We start from the raw sequence: 20,156 nt of genomic DNA on the forward strand, positions 1-20,156 counted from the left end.
ATGTATGAATTTTTTTGACATTCTAACAATGTACTATATCACCATTCCGCAATAGTCTACATGCATCAGACAATGCAGGTACCCTGCACGATCAATTTTTTCATGTCTCCATTGCAATTGGGACGATATTGTTGGACAATCACTTTCGGAGATACAGTAGTTTCACTTTTATGACATTTCACATCACTTGGCGCCGGATACATCTATGTACACAACTGACAGCATTTCTGACGCTGTGCCAAGCCTGCTATCTTCGCACAGTGTCAAGAGTGCCATCAGTCGTATACTTTTTACACTTCCAGTGCCGAGTTTCGCAAAGTCTCACAAACATGAAACAATCTCTGAAAGTGATTACCCCAGGATACTGCCCCTGGTACAATATACTGATTTGCGATTCAATCATAAAGTGGGTCAGCATCTTATTTTGTTATGTGTTCATTTGTATAATTTTGTAATTGCTCCACATTAGGATTTAGTGTATCACCTGCATATTACGCATTGAATAGATTACGTCTGTTCTATGGACCTAAAAATGTTTGTAACTAATATATCGCAATATACACTTTTCATTTCTAGGCATCAGTAAATGGCAGTAAATGTAGCTTAGGGTATGAAGGTATTTAAAGACTTAGACGTACCAGAGCTTAGTGACATATACCACCACCTCTAGTGGTGGGAATGGCCGAGCGTTTTGGAGCAGACTTTGTAACAGGAAAAATTATGACTTGGAGCATATTTTGTAGAAGTCAATAATGACGATTCTGAATGATTACTGATCGGACACTATTCCTACGTGTCAAAAATGTTTTTAGAGTACCGGCACACTTCATTGTGAATATACTTGAGGAAGATAATGCATGTACACAACCACTCACGAGCAAATTAAAACCATCGAGTCAACTAGCATGCTAGAAAAAGAAAATGTTGGGTGTGCCCAGTGGTAAAGCAAACAAAAAATTGTGGCAATACAGCCATGTGGTATGCAGGATGAAAATTCTAGCAATATTATTTTATGCTGCACCTAGCTAGTAAAATGGCTACAAATTCACTGCATTATAAGCACACTGAGATAAATGCGGCACAAGAAAGTGGCTAATATAACATGCAGGGGGATAAGTTTCAGTTTGCCCAGTGCACCATGACACATCTGCCGTGCTGAATGTGTGAAGTGTACGTTGTCGGTTGAGGAACACCTCTCTCACCAAGGCCACACCGCCGGTACGCAAATGCGAGACACACCAACAATGCGTAATGGGCAGAACTTCATCCTAAACTATGCACGACCTGTGAATATGCCGCATACAGTTTCTAAATGGCTGGCCGTGAACATGTGCAAGCTCGCCATGGATTAGATTAGTTCAGTGGCCCTTTAAGTTATTTAGCTTTATGAATGGCAGGAGATGTGGTGGCACTCTTTGCATAAGGCGGTCTCGACCACCACCTGATGTTCACTACAACTCCTCTTCACTGTGCCCTTCTTCATTTCGCGGCACGGCACTTCCTAGAGCAATTTAAATGGTACACAGCAATTGGAGCAATTGGAGCAGCATCCCACCACTGTATTTTAACCCTCTGAGGCTTTTTGCCATACATGCACGGTGCTGCTGATCCGTCCCACATGATCTTTAACGTACATGTACGGCACCAATCTTATGTTTGATATTTTGCGTGTATTTGACACTACTGGTTGTTGAGAGGTGCTGCTATCTCTATTGAGTTGTCAAAAATCATTTGAAATACCATTTCTGCTCACTGGGGCACACAACTCGACATGTTTACTTCCGAGCGCTTGCTCACATGGTCGCACACACGTTGTCTGCTACCCCGAAGGCGTACGTTGAGCAGATACATACTACTGTTTTTTACAGCTGCCACTATCGCATTTCCAGTAGCTTAGCTATAGCCCTGCGTGGCCAAAGTTCAGAGATACTAATAAGTTTTCTTTTTCTTTGCCTTCGGTTCCCCTTTCTGTTGCTGTTTGTGTATTCCTGTACACTGGGGTGCACGCAATCACAATTTTGGTATGGCTGTATGCGATGCCTCTTCTTAGAGCGACTGCTCAAGTATTTCTTCTTTTGATGAAACATGTTTTTTGAACAAAAAATCGATAGCCATAAATTTTCTTAGACATTTTTCTCAATTTATTACTGTATAGTGTATATGTGTGTATACTGTTGGTGTGAGTACAGATATTGAGACAAAATATTGCTTGTAATAAATTTTTGCTGTATCCATGAGTTATCATGAGTCTTGTATTCAATAATTTCCTTTTACTGGAAGCTACAATAAAAAGAAATTACCACAGTGGTACGGTCTCTGGGAAAAAATTCAGCCCTCAGAGGGTTAAAGGGGACACTATCATCATCATGACAACGGCATAGCAGGTTTGCACCAATGTTCAAAGTGGCCATAACTTTATGTGAAGGTTAGAGTTTGACGTGGAGTCCACTTTGTACCCGTCAGACGAAGAAACAATAGGATCAAGTAACAGGAGATAATGTTTAATCTAAACTAGCATGCTGACTATAATTGGCTACATTCAGTTCAGTTGAAACATCCAGAAAAAAATGCTATGTGCAAATGTACTATTAAACTAACAAGTAAATAGTTAGTAGACAGCTGGACAAACTGGACAGCAGCAGAGGAAAGGGTGTTAAAACTAAAGTTCGAGATGTAGAAGCAGCATAGTGGATGGGGCAATGGTTAAGATATCAGCAATGGAACTACATCAAACAGCAAAGAATAAAACCAAGAGGGAGAAGTCTTATGATAATTCAAAGCACTGAGGCACTGCTGTTGGAACCCATATAAGGACTTCCGATTATCTGAATACGATGTTGTAGGATAAAATTTGCCGATGACGACTATTTACCTGTAGCTTCTGGAAATAGTGCAGAAGCTATTCGGCATGTTTCATTAAGTCAAAGTATCTATATAGATGTAAATAATGATAAAGTTACCCAATCAAAAGCCTTGAGTTATAAAAATAGCACAAGAAAGGTAAATGAACCTGCTGTGGAAAAAAGTAGAAGACGACTGGAGTTGGTTATACACGACACTAGTACGAAAGCACGATCTGCATTCCCTTTGCCAGGTGTGACAAGCAATATTCTAAGAAAGAATGAAGAAGAATAAAAGAGACCAAATGGAAGAAATAGCAACAGATGTAGGCAGCAAACACAGAAAACAGAAGAACCAGACAGTGTGCAGAAGAAAGAGGGCCGGAGGAGAAGCCATCTTGGCAGATGGGCAGATGGTGCCCGCAGCAAAGAATGGAGGTGGCAGGGTACAACATTCCTAGAGATGACGACCTTGGTGCACTGCACTGGGTCCCGCCCCAGTACTGTGGCAATCCCAGACATCCTCTGAGGACCAGGCTCGGCGAGGTGCTGATCTCCAGCTCCGGAAACAGCGTTGGTCCTGAACCACCCAGATAGCCAAAGCCAGTATTGTTCTTGACTGCTTACCAAAGCTGTTCCTGTGCAATGCGAACATCAGCTGGCACGGTTGCTAATCTGTCAGAGCTCTACAGATACTGAACAGTGATGTCCTAAAGGCATCAGTCAACTACCACCAACACAGGGATGCCACCGACACCCCCGATGACAACAATCCCTACTGGTTCAGTGGTACCATAAACATCCCTAAAGGTCATTACTATTATGCAATTTCAAGATATTACTCTTCATAGACACTGCATTGTAAGATAGTTTGCAGAACTTGAATACTTAAAAGACTAGCGCTGTGTGAAGAGCGCTCTTTTTAGACTGAATCGAATATTTTTTGAATAGCTTACGAATAATGTACTGCCTTCTCACCACTAATATCTAACAATTTTAACATCTTGGTATTCACAAGAATAGAAAGTTTCTGCCATTACAGTGCACATTATAAAGACTGCTTTATTAAAAGCATTAAGGGAGCATTAGGAACAATTAAGCAGATTGTTTGCAAACTCTGAACTTTTAAGAGAATACGTAGTATGCATTATCGGTTAATAAAAGTAACCTTGTAGACCAAGTAATAAACTAAAACTTTGTTAGAACAAAGTTGAAAGGGAGTCAGAATTACTTCGCTATATCCATTGTTGCATGTACTGCACTATGAATCTCTATGGAACTTCAAGGGAACTTCACTTACTTAGTCATATCCATTAATGCATTATATCCTGTTTCATTATAATGAGGTCTGACTGAAGCTGAGCGGCTGTCGCGACCAGACATGAATGTTGTCTGCGGCAATGGCAGAGCGAAAAAAAAAAAAAGGACTTCTTCTCTAGTTAGAATTATCCCGGCAGATGGTGCCACTATTGTATAAAGCATGCTGCGCAGCAGCATTTTCTTATTTAATCCAATGAGAGGAGACATTGGTGATGCATATATAACTGTAGTACCAAACAATACCCATTGCAGAATGGCGTTTAAAAAACATTTTATTGTAAGTTATCGTGTTCAGATGGAAAAATATGGCTCAATAAGTGACACAGCACGCTCTAATGTGTTACGTCCACTGTGGACGGAATCAAAAATAGCAAATTTTTGTTGCAATTTCATGTTTAATTGTGTACAATCAACTACGTAAGGTATTTGAAAAATATTCATATCTTAAAATAGTGGCTATTTGATTTGTCATTCAAAAGTTTTGAACATTCGCACATCCCCATCTGAGACCTCTGCAGTTTAACTATATGCACTCTGAAGTTCTTTTTTTTTGGTACTTTGCATTATTACTGTGTTGTGTTAATGAAGTTACATTTTGTGCCACAAGTTCTATTCATGCGTTCATTTTGTTGAATCAAACAAACCTGCCAGGCAAACCTATACTTGACACCCTGTACATTTTCTCCCGCTGATTGCTAATTGTGATGGCCAGATCACTCCTAATGGTGAACTGCTGAACTAATTTTGTGCGCCTGCCATGGAATATCCTGGCAAATGGTGTCTTTTAGGCCATGTGACTGAGCAGCATGAGAGGACAATGGGAAGTGTACAATGTCAAGCAGATGACCACGGCGAGCAGCGCCTGCTTTTGCAGCTTCAAATCCTATTACGGAGCGTCTGTGCAGGTATTTAGCAGTGACTGGATCAGGCCCGTAAAGTGTTGTCAAAGTACTCAAAATTTTAAACAAAATGCATTGCTGATCCAGCTAATACATTTCTTCACTAAGCAAAATGCTGTGTGTAAAACTGTTAGCTGGAACAGCAGTGCATTTTACAACATGTGTTCCAAACTTATTTTTCAAAGCAGGTTTTAAGTACAAATTTTCTAGCAAAACGGTACGCCACAAGCACTGGCTTCACTTCCCATTTCGTAGTTGCAACATAGCACCAAATGTCTCTAACGAAAAAAAAAGCTAGTTAGTGGGTAAATATTTCATTATTATTAATTAGTGCCGCACAGCATCCAATTTTGTCAATCGAGTTTGGTTATTAGAAATTGAATTAGTATATAAGCGTTGTCTTTCGAATAAACGTTAACTGCCATCATTTGCGAGCCTCAATAAGTCTGGGTGTCCCTGTAGATTTTTTCATACATGTATCTTGGATCTTATGATACAGCTACTGATGCATATCTTACCGAATGTATCATGATACAGATACCTACAGAGTATCTTAAGACAGTACCTAAGATACATGTGTTTGCGATACTGCCCAGCCCTGGTACACAGGTTGCTGTTAAATGCTTCACAACATCCACTTAGAAAACCTCTTTTAGTAAATGAAATGTGTACGCCTAGACCAGATTAATGATGGGCAGGCCACTCATTGACTACTTTTCAAATAGCCCTACAACACAACAGAACAGTCTAGAGTGGCCTCTCAAATCAGAATACCAGGAATAGAAAGCAAAGCAGAACAAAAATGCAGCCTTCAACCGCACCTCACGAAGCTCGTCAACCGCATCTTGAATGAACTCATAGTGGCTTGCAAGAACAGAACAAACAGCTTCTTTGTTGTCTGAAAAAAACAAAAACAAAAAGCAAACAAAAAAACAAAAGTCACAAGATCACAATGCACACCACTTGGCAATCCAATTCCACAAAATCTAGTGCCCACAAATTATTTTAATACTTAAAATTGCACTGAGAATGCGAAATATTGAGCTCACAAATAAAAATTTTAGTCCTTTCATGTATTAAACTGGAAAATTAAGAATTTATTGACTAAATATAGGGCAAGAAGTCTGCAGGTTCCATTACCATGGAGACAAGCAGCGTAGAGCACTGCACAGGCTCGGACCTACCCAAAAACTCGGGCCTGGCCCAGCCAGGTAAAGTAGCCTTCATGGCGAGCTCAGGCCGGGCCTCGGCCGGAAGCTCCGGGCTTCGGATCGGGCCCGGGTTTGAGGTGATGAGCTCGGGTTGATTGTGAGATATGTTTAGGATATTTTATCTGGAACAACTGTTCTTTTTGTGAGGGACAAGCCACTTGGAGAAGATTTATCTGGAACAATGGATTTGTTTTTCTTGTTGCTGCTTGATTTACACAGAACAGGTGAGAGGTAAGTGGATCAGCCACTCATCCCAGTTAAATTTTTTCCTCCGACAGTGAAAATGTTCCAGTAAAGCATCTATCTCAGTATATTTTTCTCTGCTTTTATTTGCATTGATTATTATATTATAATCACAGTAATAAACGTAATAGTATAAGAATTATACTTATTATTTATTGTCGCAAGATTAATGACAAGCTTCCAAAACGGGAAACATTTATAAAAGCTGGTGCCACCCACAAAAACAAAAGATCTGTGTGGACTATCATGACATACATTCGCTAGAGAAACTTTTTTGTTGGGGTTCTATCACGGCTCCCAGTTGTCACGCAATGTGGTATAGACATGCAGAGCTTGCCTCCGTGTGTGCTCACATTAAAACATGTGCTAGTCTTATTCGAGTATATGCTGCGAGTGTTCCATGGGACTGCCATAACATAGTTGCAATGTGCAGGAATATAGTGCCATTAAACAAGGTGTGAGCCGCAATATATATATATATATATATATACGCGTGACTTTGTTCAGTGCATGGTAATTGATGCAAAAAAGCACTGAGCCATTTTTCTTCTGCACTAGAACAACTGGCGATGACCAGGGACTCGAGGAAGGACGTATGATATTTCGTCTAAGCACGTTTGATATGTTTTCCTTGATGATCTTTTGCTTTGTAAGAGACACGCGATATGGGCGCCGCTGAACAATGCGGACGCCATCACTCTGTATTCGGTGAGTAGCGGCGGTAGTCATACCGAGGACGGGCGAATTGACGTCGAACGAGGAATGGTGTTTGTTCAATAGTGCGAGGAGATCTTGACTCAGGGCAGGCGTTAGGTCAGGGCTCATGGTTGCCAACGATGGTGTGGAAGAGGTATTACTTGGCTGCGATCTTGACTCGGGTGGCACTGCCGAAACATTGTTGCAATGTGCAGGAATATAGTGCCATTAAACAAAGTGTGGGCTGCAATATATATATATTGCAACGGGGGTGTTCGCCTAGCAGAAGGGTCACTCGTTATAGGTTGTAGCGCTAGGCTTAAACAGGTCGGCGCTATATCGTAACGGGGAAGCAAGCACTTCTCGTCGTCTTCTTGTCTTGCACCAGCACACCAGCACCATGCCCACTGCCCAGTGCCTTCAGTACAATCACTCCCCACCGAAACAGTAGCCACCCTGGCGACTTAAGGACAGGAGAACACAGGGGGGTCATGGCACTGCTTGAGCCGGGAGACGTGGACAATTTCCTGGCCCCTACGACGCTGGTCGGAAGGCATTTTGAGTGGCTCGATGAGGTAGTTGACCGCAGATGTTTGTTTCAGTACCCGATAAGGACCGTGGTACTTGGAGAGCAGCTTGGAGGAAAGGCCTAGAGGAGTAGAGGGCACCCACAACCAGACCAGCGAGCCAGGCGCAAAGCACGTAGCCGTAGTGGATGAATCGTGGCGAAGCTTTTGGCACCACTGGTCCTGGGACGTGAGCGAACGAGCGAGCTGGCGACATTCTTCGGCATAAGCAGCCGCTCTAGAAACAGTCGTCCACTCCAAAGCATCTGGCCGGTAAGGTAGAATCGTGTCCATAGTGCATGAAGGTTCGTGTCCGTAAAGGAGAAAGAAAGGGGAGAACCCAGTGGTGCTTTGCGTGGCGGTATTGTAAGCGTAGGTGACGAAAGGTAGAATGCGATCCCAATTCGAATGGTCAGATGAAGCATACATCGCCATCATATCACCAAGGGTGCGGTTGAAACGTTCTGTCATCCCATTAGTTTGAGGATGATATGCTGTGGTAGTGTGGTGAATGATACGACACTCCTTTAGCAATGCTGAAAGGACGTCAGAGAGAAAAACGCGACCGCGGTCGCTCAGTAATTCTCGAGGTGCCCCATGGCATAAAATCAGGTTTAGAAGGATAAAACTGGCAACGTCTTTTGCTGTGGCAGATGCTAGGGCTGAAGTTTCAGCGTACCACGTGAGGTGGTCGATAGCAACAATAACCCAGCGGTTGCCGCTTGGAGTGTTGGGAAGCGGACCGTATAGTGTAATGCCGACGCGGTCGAACGCGCGCGTGGAGCATGGTAAGGGTTGCAAGAGGCCGGAGGCATGTTGAGTTGGCATCTTGCGTCATTCGCATATGAGGCATGACCGGACATACTGGCGAACGAAACGGTACATACCGCGCTAGTAGTACCGAAGCTGGAGGCGAGAGTATGTCTTTAATACACCAGCGTGGCCCCATTGTGGGTCATCGTGGAACGTGGCGCAGATGTTGGCGCTGAGATGTCGGGGGATAACAAGCAACCACTTGCGGCCGCTCGAATTGTAGTTGCGGAGGTACAGCAAGTTATCCCGAATGATCAAGTGCGCGGCTTGACGGCGGAGCGTCCGAGAGATCGGCGGAGGCGACTGTCTAGACAGGAAGTGAATAAGCGAATAGATCCATGGGTCTTTGCGCTGCTCTGATGGCATGTCGGAAATGTTGAGGGCGAAGGCATCGCAGGTAGAAATAGACGAGTGGACAGGACCAGAGGGTAGGGGTGACCGGGATAGAGCGTCTGCGTCTGAATGCTTTCGGCCTGAGCGATAAACAACGCGGATGTCGTACTCTTGTAGGTGCAATGCCCAACAGGCAAGCCGACCAGTTGGATCTTTTAGTGAAGATAACCAGCATAGGGCATGATGGTCGGTCACGATGTCAAATGGACACCCGTACACATAAGGACGAAATTTGCCGATAGCCCAAATGATGGCCAGAAATTCCTTCTCAGTAACCGAGTAGTTCGCTTCGGCTTTGGTGAGGGTGCGGCTGGCATACGCGACGACGTGCTCTTCGAAGCCATCCTTGCGTTGTGCAAGAAGAGCGCCGAGCCCGACACCACTAGCGTCCGTATGGATCTCAGTTGGAGCAGAGGGATCGAAGTGTCGCAGTACTGGAGGCGAGGTGAGAACGCGTCGTAGTTCTTGGAATGCGTCGTCGCAAGCCGAGGACAGGCTGATAGGTCAGACCTGCCGGTGAGAAGCTGCGTCAAGGGGGCAATGATTGAGGCAAAGTTACGGACGAAGCGTTGGAAATATGAGCACAGGCCGATGAAGCTGCGAAGCTCTTTCATGGTGGTTGGTTTAGGGAACTCGGATACGACGCTAAGTTTTGTGGGGTCCGGAAGGATACCGTCTTTTGAAACTACATGGCCGAAGTGGCATTTCTTCAAATTTAGTTGCAGTCCTGCAGTGGAGAGGCATGCAAGTACTTGCTCGAGGCGGTTGAGGTGCGACGCAAAGTCGGTGGAAAAAACCACTATGTCATCTAAATAACAGAGGCACGTTTTCCACTTCAGCCCTCGAAGAATGGTGTCCATCATTCGCTCGAAAATAGCAGGCACGTTGCAGAGGCCGAACGGCATAACAGTAAATTCATATAGCCCATCAGGTGTTACGAAGGCTGTCTTTTGACGATCGGCCTCTGCCATTGGCACTTGCCAGTACCCGGAGCACAAATCCAGCGACGAAAAAAATTCCGCTCCCTGCAGACAGTCCAAGGCATCGTCCATGCACAGCAGAGGATAGACATCTTTGCGTGTTATTCGGTTAAGGCGGCGATAGTCGACGCAGAACCGAATGGAGCCATCTTTTTTTTTAACGAGGACAACCAGAGATGCCCAGGGACTGTTAGAGGGCTGGATGATGCCACGCTCCAGCATGTCGTCAACGTGCTGGTCGATGATACGGCGTTCAGCAGCCGACACACGATAGGGACGCTGGCGCAATGGTGTTTGTTGACCAGTGTCGATACGGTGAACGACTGCGGACGCTCGACCCAAGGATGGTAGGTCAATGTCAAATGAAGATTGAAAACGTTGGAGGAGCTTGATGATTTCTGTTTGCTGCGCAGGTGTGAGTTCTGCGTCGACAGCACGAGCGAAGACGTCTACAGGAGCATCAGTCTTGGCGGGATTAGTGACGGAACAAACCGGAAGTGATGCCGTATCACCAAACATGGTGGCTGGGAGAATGCTATCGAAAGCTTCAGCGGTACCCAGGCACTCGCCGCGGAGTAGGAATGATGGGCAGGCGGACGGATTGCACACGTAAAGGGCAGCAGAACCGTCGCAAAAAGTGACGACAGCAAACGGAAGCAGAAAGTTCCGGCGGCGCGCACAAGTGACCGACGGTGTAAACAGAACAGATGAGTTCGCAGCCGAGTTACATGACACAGGAACCAGAGCAGCGGAGAAAGGTGCGATATCGATGTCAGAGGCGGCAACAACTTTAGGAGAAGAATGGTCGTCAGAGTCGAAGCAGGGCACTGATAACGTAAGTTCGGCACGAGCGCAGTCGATAAGAGCTTGTTTGACAGATAGGAAATTCCATCCAAGAATAACGTCGTGTGAGGAACGAGATAGGACGACAAATTCTATAACATACATAACGTTTTGAATGACAACGCGGGCTGTGCACGACGCTGAAGGCTGAGTGCGATGCGAGGTTGCCGTACGCAGAGAAAGAGAGGTAAGGGGAATGGTCACTTTGTTCAAATTGCGGCAAAGCTTCTCACTAATAATAGAAATGGCGGCTGCGGTGTCGATAAGTGTGTGTGCGGTGACGCCGTCCACGGACAGTTCAATTTCGTTCGCCGGGTTAGAATGAGGCCTTGAAATGTTCGACGTAAACGCAGTTCTTGCCTCTGGAACTGCGACTGTTAGTTTTCCTCTCGGGCTGGGCTGGGTCGGCGAACCATCGGGGAAATGGATCGGCGACTTGGGGAAGGTGACCGGCGTGCATCCAAAGGGAGGCGACTGTAAGATGAGTCCGGAGGAAGGCTAGATGGGTCCTGACACGGAAATCGAGCAGGCCTGTAGATTGAGGCGCCCCCACTGTCAGGTAAACGGGGGCTGCGACGGCGGCAGAATCATGCTACGTGGCCCGGAAAATGGCAGAAATAGCATATTGGCCGGTTGTCAGATGTACGCCATGGGTTGACGACAGGGGCTCCAGCGGCCGAGTAAGGGACGACCATCGCGCGTGAAAGTGGCGGCGGCACATGGAAGGTGCCAGTGTCCCGGTAGGCATCAGGAGCCGGAGGAGCGTAAGGCCGGGCGACAACGTCAGCGTAAGTTAGCGGTCCAGCTGCAGGCTGCGGAGGAGGGGCAGATGGCAGCGCCGCAGCAACTTGGGTCTGAATGACGTGGCGAAGCGAAGGAGCCAAGGTTGTCGACGGCTTGGGTGTGCTGTTCGCCAAAGAGAGTTGGCATGCCACTTCCCGACGGATGAACTGCTTTATCTCCGGCATTAAAGTAGAGATGTTGGCAGCGTCGCCGCCGAAATCCAACGGAGATAGATCCGTGGTGTCCTGCTGAGCAGCGAGAGTTGATGCACGCTGCTTGCGCAGCTCGTCGTACTGCTGACAGAGCTGTATGACCTCGGCAATCGTCCGCGGACTCTTCGCGACGAGCATCTGGAAGGCATGGTCATCGATGCCTTTCATGACGTGCTTGATCTTGTCAGTTGCGTCCATAGATGAGTTGACGCGCTTGCATAGCGAGAGCACGTCTTCAATATAACTGGTGAAGGTCTCCTCCTGGCGTTGAGCTCGACCACGCAAGCGCTGCTCAGCGCGAAGCCGGCGAACAGCGGGACGGCCGAAGACCTCTGCCAAAGTTGCCGTGAAAGCCGACCAGGTGGTAAAATCTGCTTCATGATTGCAGAACCATAGGTTTGCCATGTCAGTCAAGTAAAAGATGACGTTTGTGAGCTTGGCGCGGTCGTCCCACTTATTATAGGCGCTTACACGGTCATATTCGGCGAGCCAGTCTTCCACGTCGTGGTCATCTGTGCCGCTAAATATAGCCGGATCGCGCTGCCGGATGACGCCAGAACAGACGATGGCGGGGGGCACGGGAGCAGCAGCCTGGGACGGTCCCGGTTCATCCATTGCAACAGCTGGTGGTAGCGTTCGGCTGCAGAGTTCCAGGATGTCGAAGAGAAACCCAGCAGCTCCACCAAATGCAACTGGGGTGTTCGCCTAGCAGAAGGGTCACTAGTTATAGGTTGTAGCGCTAGGCTTAAACAGGTCGGCGCTATATCATAACGGGGAAGCAAGCACTTCTCGTCGTCTTCTTCTCTTGCACCAGCACACCAGCACCATGCCCACTGCCCAGTGCCTTCAGTACAATATATATATTCATTCCCTTAGTCACATCTCTGCCTTGAATGAGACAGTTACAGTTTCCATGACAGGGGATGTCCCCTTACCTCGAACCATAAGCACCCAACTGGTAGCCATCAAGAAGCTTAGTGGAGCCATTATTACTGAACTTCTTCAAAACGAACGCTAAAACAAAAAGATCAAAATCAGTTAATCCACCTGCTGCCATTCCTGCCCACATACTCTCATGCCCACCTTTTAGCTGTTTAGCTGTACAACCACGTTTGGAAAATGGGAGGAAGGGGGGCTACACATATACGGCTACACTCGTGCAGGTACATGGTAAATTAGGGGATTGGTTCCTTGCAGGGACGTCTGTACGATCAGAGAAATTTGGGGACATAGTGCTGAGGGAGCATGCTTCTAAATGTGCTTTTGCCTCGGTACTACAGTAGTACGAATGAGAAAGCACACTACTCCATTTTTCCCTAGCCGAGCTGCACTACGTGATCCTGGATGTATATTAAGGAATAAGATCTCTCTCTGCTTGTGTGTCGCAGTGAAGCTTTCACAGTACTGCAGCCGTCAATGGGAGGTCCGTAGTTAAAATTGCATGTTAAACTGTTGTTCTTTCTATATATATTATTTTTCTCTTTGAATTCTGCAGTACTTTTCTTTACCTACGCTTCACCACCAGACCTTACCTGGAGGGCTCCTACCAACTGGAGCGTAGCGGCACGAAGGTGAAGGTCTTAGGTCGCTTTAGAGGCCGCAAATCAATAAATAATAACACATTGTTACTGCGAATTATTTTTATTGTAAAATACTAATTTCCAGGTTATACTGCAGTTTTTGTTCATGGCTGGGCAGCTCATACACAGAACATGCCTGTGTGGCACATACTCTTGCTGTCACCGATGGCACTGGCCCTGTGAAGCGGCAAACCTTATGCTACATGTGCCACAGTGACACAGGCCAACCATTGATGAAAAAACCTTGTGCTTTGCCATTACGAACTCTGTAATAGCCACTATGACCCTGTTTGGCTGGAAGTTTAAGTGGCGGTTAAACGAAGCAATGCACATATAATCTTCTGTAGTATCTAGGCAAAGGCCCATTTAGAACTAAGATTTCCCAACAAGATGGCCCCAGACATAGGGCAGACGTATTTAGAAGCAAGATTCCCCAGCAAAATGTCCCCAGATTTCTCTGACTGTACAAACCTGTCTACAAAAAACCGCCCCTGTAAATGAACTCTCTGCAAAATTTCCTTGCTTCAAAGATAAAACTGCTGACCGAGTGTACGTACAACTGGGAACCTATGAGCTAAGATGTCTCTCTATGTGTGTCATGCATCTGTGCACACGACGTGGCATTCAGGCAGAGAATTAAATGATGAAATTATTATGAACTACAGTGAACACCGATCACGGATTGTGTTTCTTGGAAATCGCAGTTCCTAATGTCCAAGCTCGAGTGTATTGGCAACAAAGCCAATAAATGTGGCTTTTATCCTTTGTTTCTCTTGCTATCACAACCTGCTACTAAAGTGAGGACAGGTACTACAAATAATTTTGCCTGCTACAAAATGTGCTTGAAAACACTCTTCATGCTTCCCACTGCGGTATTTGCAGAAAAATAAGCATAGTATGCCACAGCTGAATGAACACTCCTCGTACCCCGTATGTCTGGTCATCTTTACTCACTGTGAGGCCCTTTTGTAAAATAAATTATCGAAGGTTAAAGCAATTGTTAGCAAAGCATACACCTACATAGGTTATTGCTATTTGAAACATCTTGCTCTCAACTGTACATGCAGGCCTCGGTCGGGCCGGGCAGGGTAGAAAAGGTGACCTTTTTGGGCCACCAAAGGGCTTCGACCTGGCTCGGGTCTTGCTTGGAGCCATCGGGCTGAGCTTGGGTGGGTAAACTTTTACAAGTGCTGGGCCCAGGTGGGCCCAGGCCCAGAATCACAGCCTGTGCAGTGCTCTAAGGTGGCATTTAGATGTAAACCAACACAATAGATGGTTCTCTAGAACTATCAACGAAAACATTAAACACTGCTACTTATAGCAACTGTTATTTTGCTCACTAAATGTCATAGTTTAGGCAAGTAAGCATTTACTGTGACCAATTAGAAGATACAAATAAAATCACCCTATAATCAACATCATCTGCAAAATTGAATTACGCACATAGCTAGTATATCTCTACTCCACCATTCTCTTATTCTCTTGAAACAAGTGGACAGAGGTGCTGCTGTGATGCCAATAACTAAGAGCACTTTATATAAACCGTATTTGCACGAATATAGCGCGAGCTTTTTCCAGAAATTTCTGGCCTCGGAACAAGCCTTGTGTTATATTTGTGTTCGGGACACGAATATAACACATTTTTTCCCACTTTTATCTTCTCTAGCACTGGCACTTCGTCTCATACAAAAGAGTGCGAGCTGGGCGTTGCCACCGTGCATTAGTCATCGTCTTTCTTCTCCTGATTCAACACACTGTTAGTGCTGCATCAATGCAGTTATGGTGTATTAAGCACAACCTTGAGCAAGACTATTGGCGCTGTTGTGGAGGCATGTCAAGTGAGTGGTCTTCCAAGTTGCGCGGTGGATCACCAAACAGTACGTGAAAGGCTTTGCCATGCTTGATTGTGTCACCAGCATTTCTGAAGTGCCGCCTGTTCAATAACTATGGTGGCATGCAGGACTACGTCATAACAGTGACAATGACGTCAGCATTGATAACGTGCAAGTTCTACATGCACTCGTTCTTTCACTGTATTTTGCGTACAGTTATGATGAATAACACCCTTCGGGTATACGTTTTAACATGTTGTTTCCTGCTTAATTGTGGCATCACTTTGCATTGTAATCGTAATATATTTCTTTTTCTTTCTCAGAGAGACCTAAAGTCCCCACTGATGTTACATTCGTGGTCGCATTATTTACGTGCAAATACAGTAAATGTCAGAACACACCACTTCACTGCATGTTTTGAGCCCATGAGCAACAAACCAGACTCTACTGTTTCTTCTCAGATACTTGACAAAAGACAACAGTAAGTATTTTCTGATGAACAAATTGCTTAGGCTAACATTTTGTTTCCACCATGCTAACACAAAACAAGTTAGGGCTATGAAGAAAAGGAAGGATTCTTTATATTTCTGTGCACATTCATGAACAATGCTTAACTTCTTACAGCAGATGGCACAGCTTTTTCATCACTGCATTTTTCTCCTTGATTTGAGCACACCTCTAAATGTGCAGGTGCGAGGCTTAATTTGCGTGTTGTGAACTCATATGGCACTATGCACGGCACTGTCTAAAATTGGTGCATGAAGTGCAGCCAAATCAAGGAGACAGCAGTTCCTTGTAACAACAACAAGAAATACTCTTGCCTTTGGAGATCCTTTTTATGGCATCACATTTTTCCCACAATTTACCAGCCACTTGAAGGCAAGAATCACTAGAGAAGAAGTGGGAGAAGGAAGTCGAGGTATGAACAGTGAATTACCAGCAGAGCGATAACAGCAAAACATTCAATGCAAAGACTTCCTTGCAACTTAATGCCAGCACCCTGCACCAATAGTACCAAACTAGTTCACTGTAATAAAAATAAATGCAAATATTTTTGTAATAGTACAGTGTAGCTAGAAGTACTTCAAACATGAAATGCCTTTCTCTCTTGCCTCCAGAGTTTGTCCAAAAACCCTGAATATTGTAAGGAACTGCTTTGTTCAAACCAAGCTCATGCTACTACCACGAGGATCCAGCTGTGCTGCTGGTGATGATAAGAGGAGATGATGAAGTTGAAAGTCAGGCATGTGTTGCACTCACAATATACCCAATATGAGTACATGAAATTGACCAGTACTTATCCAGAAAGTCAATGCAACTTTCTTGGTCTTATGAGGCTATTTAGATTGAAACTTATTCCTTGATAATCTCACTTCCAGAAGTTTAAAATAAAGTTAAAAATGCCTGAAATGATGGTTCTTAGCCTTTTCACTCACAAGCCCAGCTTTTGCTTGCCCTATCAGTTCCTAAGCATATAGCCAAATAACAGTCCTAGTACTGGCTCAAGCTGCACCTCCTTTGCGTTCATGCTTGAGAACTGATTTCGAAGCTGTTTTCCATTTCTTTCATTATTACTAATTCACACAAAAATATTTAAAACTTGCATATGAACCAAAGGAAAACCTTGTTCATAGAGCAATATATTATGTTGGGGGATAATGCGCAATTACTGACAGATGCGCATGAAAATTGAGAGGCACTGTATAGCTAGTACTTGTATGCAATATTCTTTGATAAATTGGCCAGTAAGTACCCTATTTGCTCGCATAATGAATGCACTCTTTTAATCGGTCCCTAAAAATTTCCAACTTATTCTCCCACAAAGATTACACATGCAACTTGGCACTGCGAGCGGTGGCCTGATTTCAATTTTGGCTGATGATGATGATGACCGACCGCTGATGCCATATGTTTGCATGCACTACCTGGCACTATCTCCCAAAAGCTGGTATTCCTCCATGCTTTACTTGTCAGTTCGATTGGGACATTGGCAGTGTTGACATGTGCATGGAGTGATCGGACAGACCGCAACCGTCACAATGGGGCAGTAAGCAAGTTACACAGCCAGCTTCAAGCTCAAAGATGTTGAGTATACTTTAGAAAAGAAAACCACGGATTGGGAAGGTACTTCGGCGTTGAAGTACATAGTATCTGTTATTGCTGACAGCAGCATGAAAAGCTGAAGGCTACTAGCAAGACATGTCAGGCTTTCCATGAACCAAAAACCAGATGCTACACGCAGGTCAAAGAAACAGTGCTTGAATGCGACAGAAGACTCTGGAGCAATGACTGGGTGATATCAATCGAAATGATACAGAAGAAGGTTCGCTGACTTGCAAGGAAGCAGGGCATCCTGGCACAGGCTTCAAGGCAAGCAGCGGATGGATGACATGCTTTATGTAGCTTAGGCTTTCTCTTCGAAGAAGGATGACGTGTGCTAGCGGCTGCTTTCCGCATAGAAAAACATTTTGGACTTTCACTGGTTTATGGTAAAAAAATGCAGCAAGACAAGAACTTTGTGCTTTTGCAAATTCAGAATGCAGGTGAAACACCATTGAACTTTGACATGTTGCAAAATACAACGGTTCAGGAAAAGACAGATTCAGAATGAGTGTTTTCAAGTTGAGAAAATAAAATTTGGCTTTTTCCTGCAATTTACGCCTATGTTTGATTCATTGGCAGCTGGTTTTTCGACGCAATCTTAGTGCACCATAGATAAGGCTTAGTGGCAGCTGTATAAAAAAAAATCACTCCACGTGTTATCCCACATAATTAATGCAACCCTCAATGTTTTTAGAAAAAAGTGCACTCATTATGAGCCTTCAAAATTGCCTGGCGCAAGAGAGGTGCCTAGTTGCAAACAGTTGCTAGATCTTGCCTTCTGTTATAATTTATTTCAGGTAGTAACCGACTACACAAGGATATGTCCGACAACATCATCCATTCTCAATTTGATCTTTGTATCTGAGCGCCTAAAGCCATCCATCCGAGAGTACGAAATACTTGACAGTTTATCAGATCACATGATGGTTAGGCACGCACGTGCCTAAAGACACATCAGCAGAGATAACGAATACTAATTTCCCCAGAACTCTCCCTAATTTTACAGCCGCTGATGATGTTGCGGCAATAGACTGTCTTGAGTATTCCCTCTCTGATTTTATGCAGCTTTACGACTCCGGCACCAGCACAGACCGATTATGGAACTTCTTTTCTGAACTGACAGCACAGCGCATTAACCAGTTTATTCCGAAACAAACTAAACACACTAATAACAGAAGTCCTTGGATCACCAGAGACAAACTTCATGTCAAATGGAGACTAAAATGTAAAAGCAAAGTGGCTTCACTAAACCCTGACCTTGAAAAGAAACTTTGTATTGCCCGTATTAGCACGGAATTGAAGCTCCTGCTAAAGGAATCCAAAGAAAGGTTTTATAACGCAACACTAACAAAGTTTCTTCGTGAGTCCCCTGGTAAATTTTGGTGTTACATTATTTCGCCTTCTGGTATGCACCTTGCTGGAGAAGAAGAGAATGGCCAAGAACGTGCTGAAAATTGTATCTCTTATTTTTCATCTGTGTTCACGCATGACAATGGTGTATTACTGCCTTTTGTTGATGAAAATCCAAGATTGCCTATCCCCGATTTAGAAAGTGATGAACAAGGCGTTCTGAACCTCTGACTTCATGTTGGCATCAAAAAGAGCCCGGGCCCAGACAGCATTGCAAATGAGTTCTTGTACAGGTACGCTGAATCGGTTTCTAAATATCTGACAAAAATATTTCAGTCATCTATTAGTAGCGGATGTTTTCCTGGTGCTTGGAAGCGAGCCAAACTCATACCTGTTCACAAAAGTGGGAAAAAATCTTCTGTTAACAATTACAGACGAATTTCCCTCACCAGCACAACTTTGAAGTTACTTGAACACATCATATCAAAACATCTCTTGCACTACCTGGATCAGCCTAACCTTCTTTAGTGTCATCAACATGGATTTCGAAAGGGACTCTCTACAGTTACCCAACTTATAGAAATACTTCCCGATCTTGCTGAAACAATAAATTCACGTGGTCAAACAGACATTATATACCTGGATTTCGCAAAAGCGTTTGATAAAGTGTCGCACCTGAAACTGTTACATAAACTTGATACTGTTTTTAAAAATCAATATATGTGTGGTTCTCCTCTTGCATTTCTTTTTGTGAATACGTAGATTTTGGGGGTACCACAAGGTAGTGTTCTAGGTCCGCTTTTATTTTTCATCTTTTAATAAAAATATACTAAAAACAAATTCTGTGCCATTAAGACTCTTCGCTGATCATTGCGTGATCTACAGTAAAATAAATGCAATCCAAGATCAGAGTTAATTAAATTCAAACCTTCAAAAAATAATGAAATGGTGTGAGGAATGGCAGATGGAGTAAAACTTAATAAAGTTAGTGTTCATGACCATAACTAAGAAGACAAATATTCGTAATTATAATTATCAAATTTATGGGAACGGAACGCACTTGAACAAGTCAATCAATATAAATATCAGAGTAACATTTATATCAGACCTGCCCACAGTACAGTTAACTGGTTGAGCACGACGAAAAGAGATAGTCTCTGCACACTGTACTACAGTGTCCAGAGACCATCGCTTTCCGTCGTGCTCAACAAATTGTACGAGTCTCTGTTGGAAGAAAATTTCACAACATTCCACAGGACTTAACATGGCATCTGAAGGCCGTGGTCTGCGTGAACGCCTCTGATTGGAATGCCTTTCCTGTTACCTGTTCCCGTTCTTTTCTCTCTCTCTCTCTCTTTCCAATCCTATTTATCCCACCTCAGCGCAGGGTAGCAAACTTGAAACTCGCATCTTTAACCAGATGCGAGATGACTTTCCTCTCTCTCTCTTGTTACTTTGAATGTTCAGAAGCTGCCACCCTCAACCCCAGTTT

The 20,156-nt window shown here is 44.4% G+C and overlaps 1 protein-coding gene and 1 long non-coding RNA gene across 3 annotated transcripts in view; one reads left to right on the forward strand and one right to left on the reverse strand.

The window, feature by feature from the left end:
- LOC126546984 (cyclin-D1-binding protein 1 homolog) overlaps positions 1-20,156 on the reverse strand; it is an 84,159-nt gene that overhangs the window by 20,672 nt on the left and 43,331 nt on the right. For both annotated transcript variants that reach the window (XM_050194753.3, XM_050194751.3), the window contains exons 5-6: positions 16,033-16,100; positions 5,881-5,957 (exon numbers count right to left, since the gene is read on the reverse strand). In XM_050194753.3, the coding sequence (XP_050050710.2) occupies positions 5,881-5,957; positions 16,033-16,100 (145 nt within the window). The remainder of the gene's footprint in view (positions 1-5,880; positions 5,958-16,032; positions 16,101-20,156) is intronic.
- Positions 14,530-17,865, forward strand: LOC140218179 (uncharacterized). Its single transcript, XR_011894573.1, has 2 exons — positions 14,530-15,692; positions 16,330-17,865. It is a non-coding gene; the product is annotated as an uncharacterized lncRNA (long non-coding RNA).

The sequence above is a fragment of the Dermacentor andersoni genome, chromosome 1 (genome assembly GCF_023375885.2).
Source record: "Dermacentor andersoni chromosome 1, qqDerAnde1_hic_scaffold, whole genome shotgun sequence".
NCBI classification, from domain to species: domain Eukaryota; kingdom Metazoa; phylum Arthropoda; class Arachnida; order Ixodida; family Ixodidae; genus Dermacentor; species Dermacentor andersoni.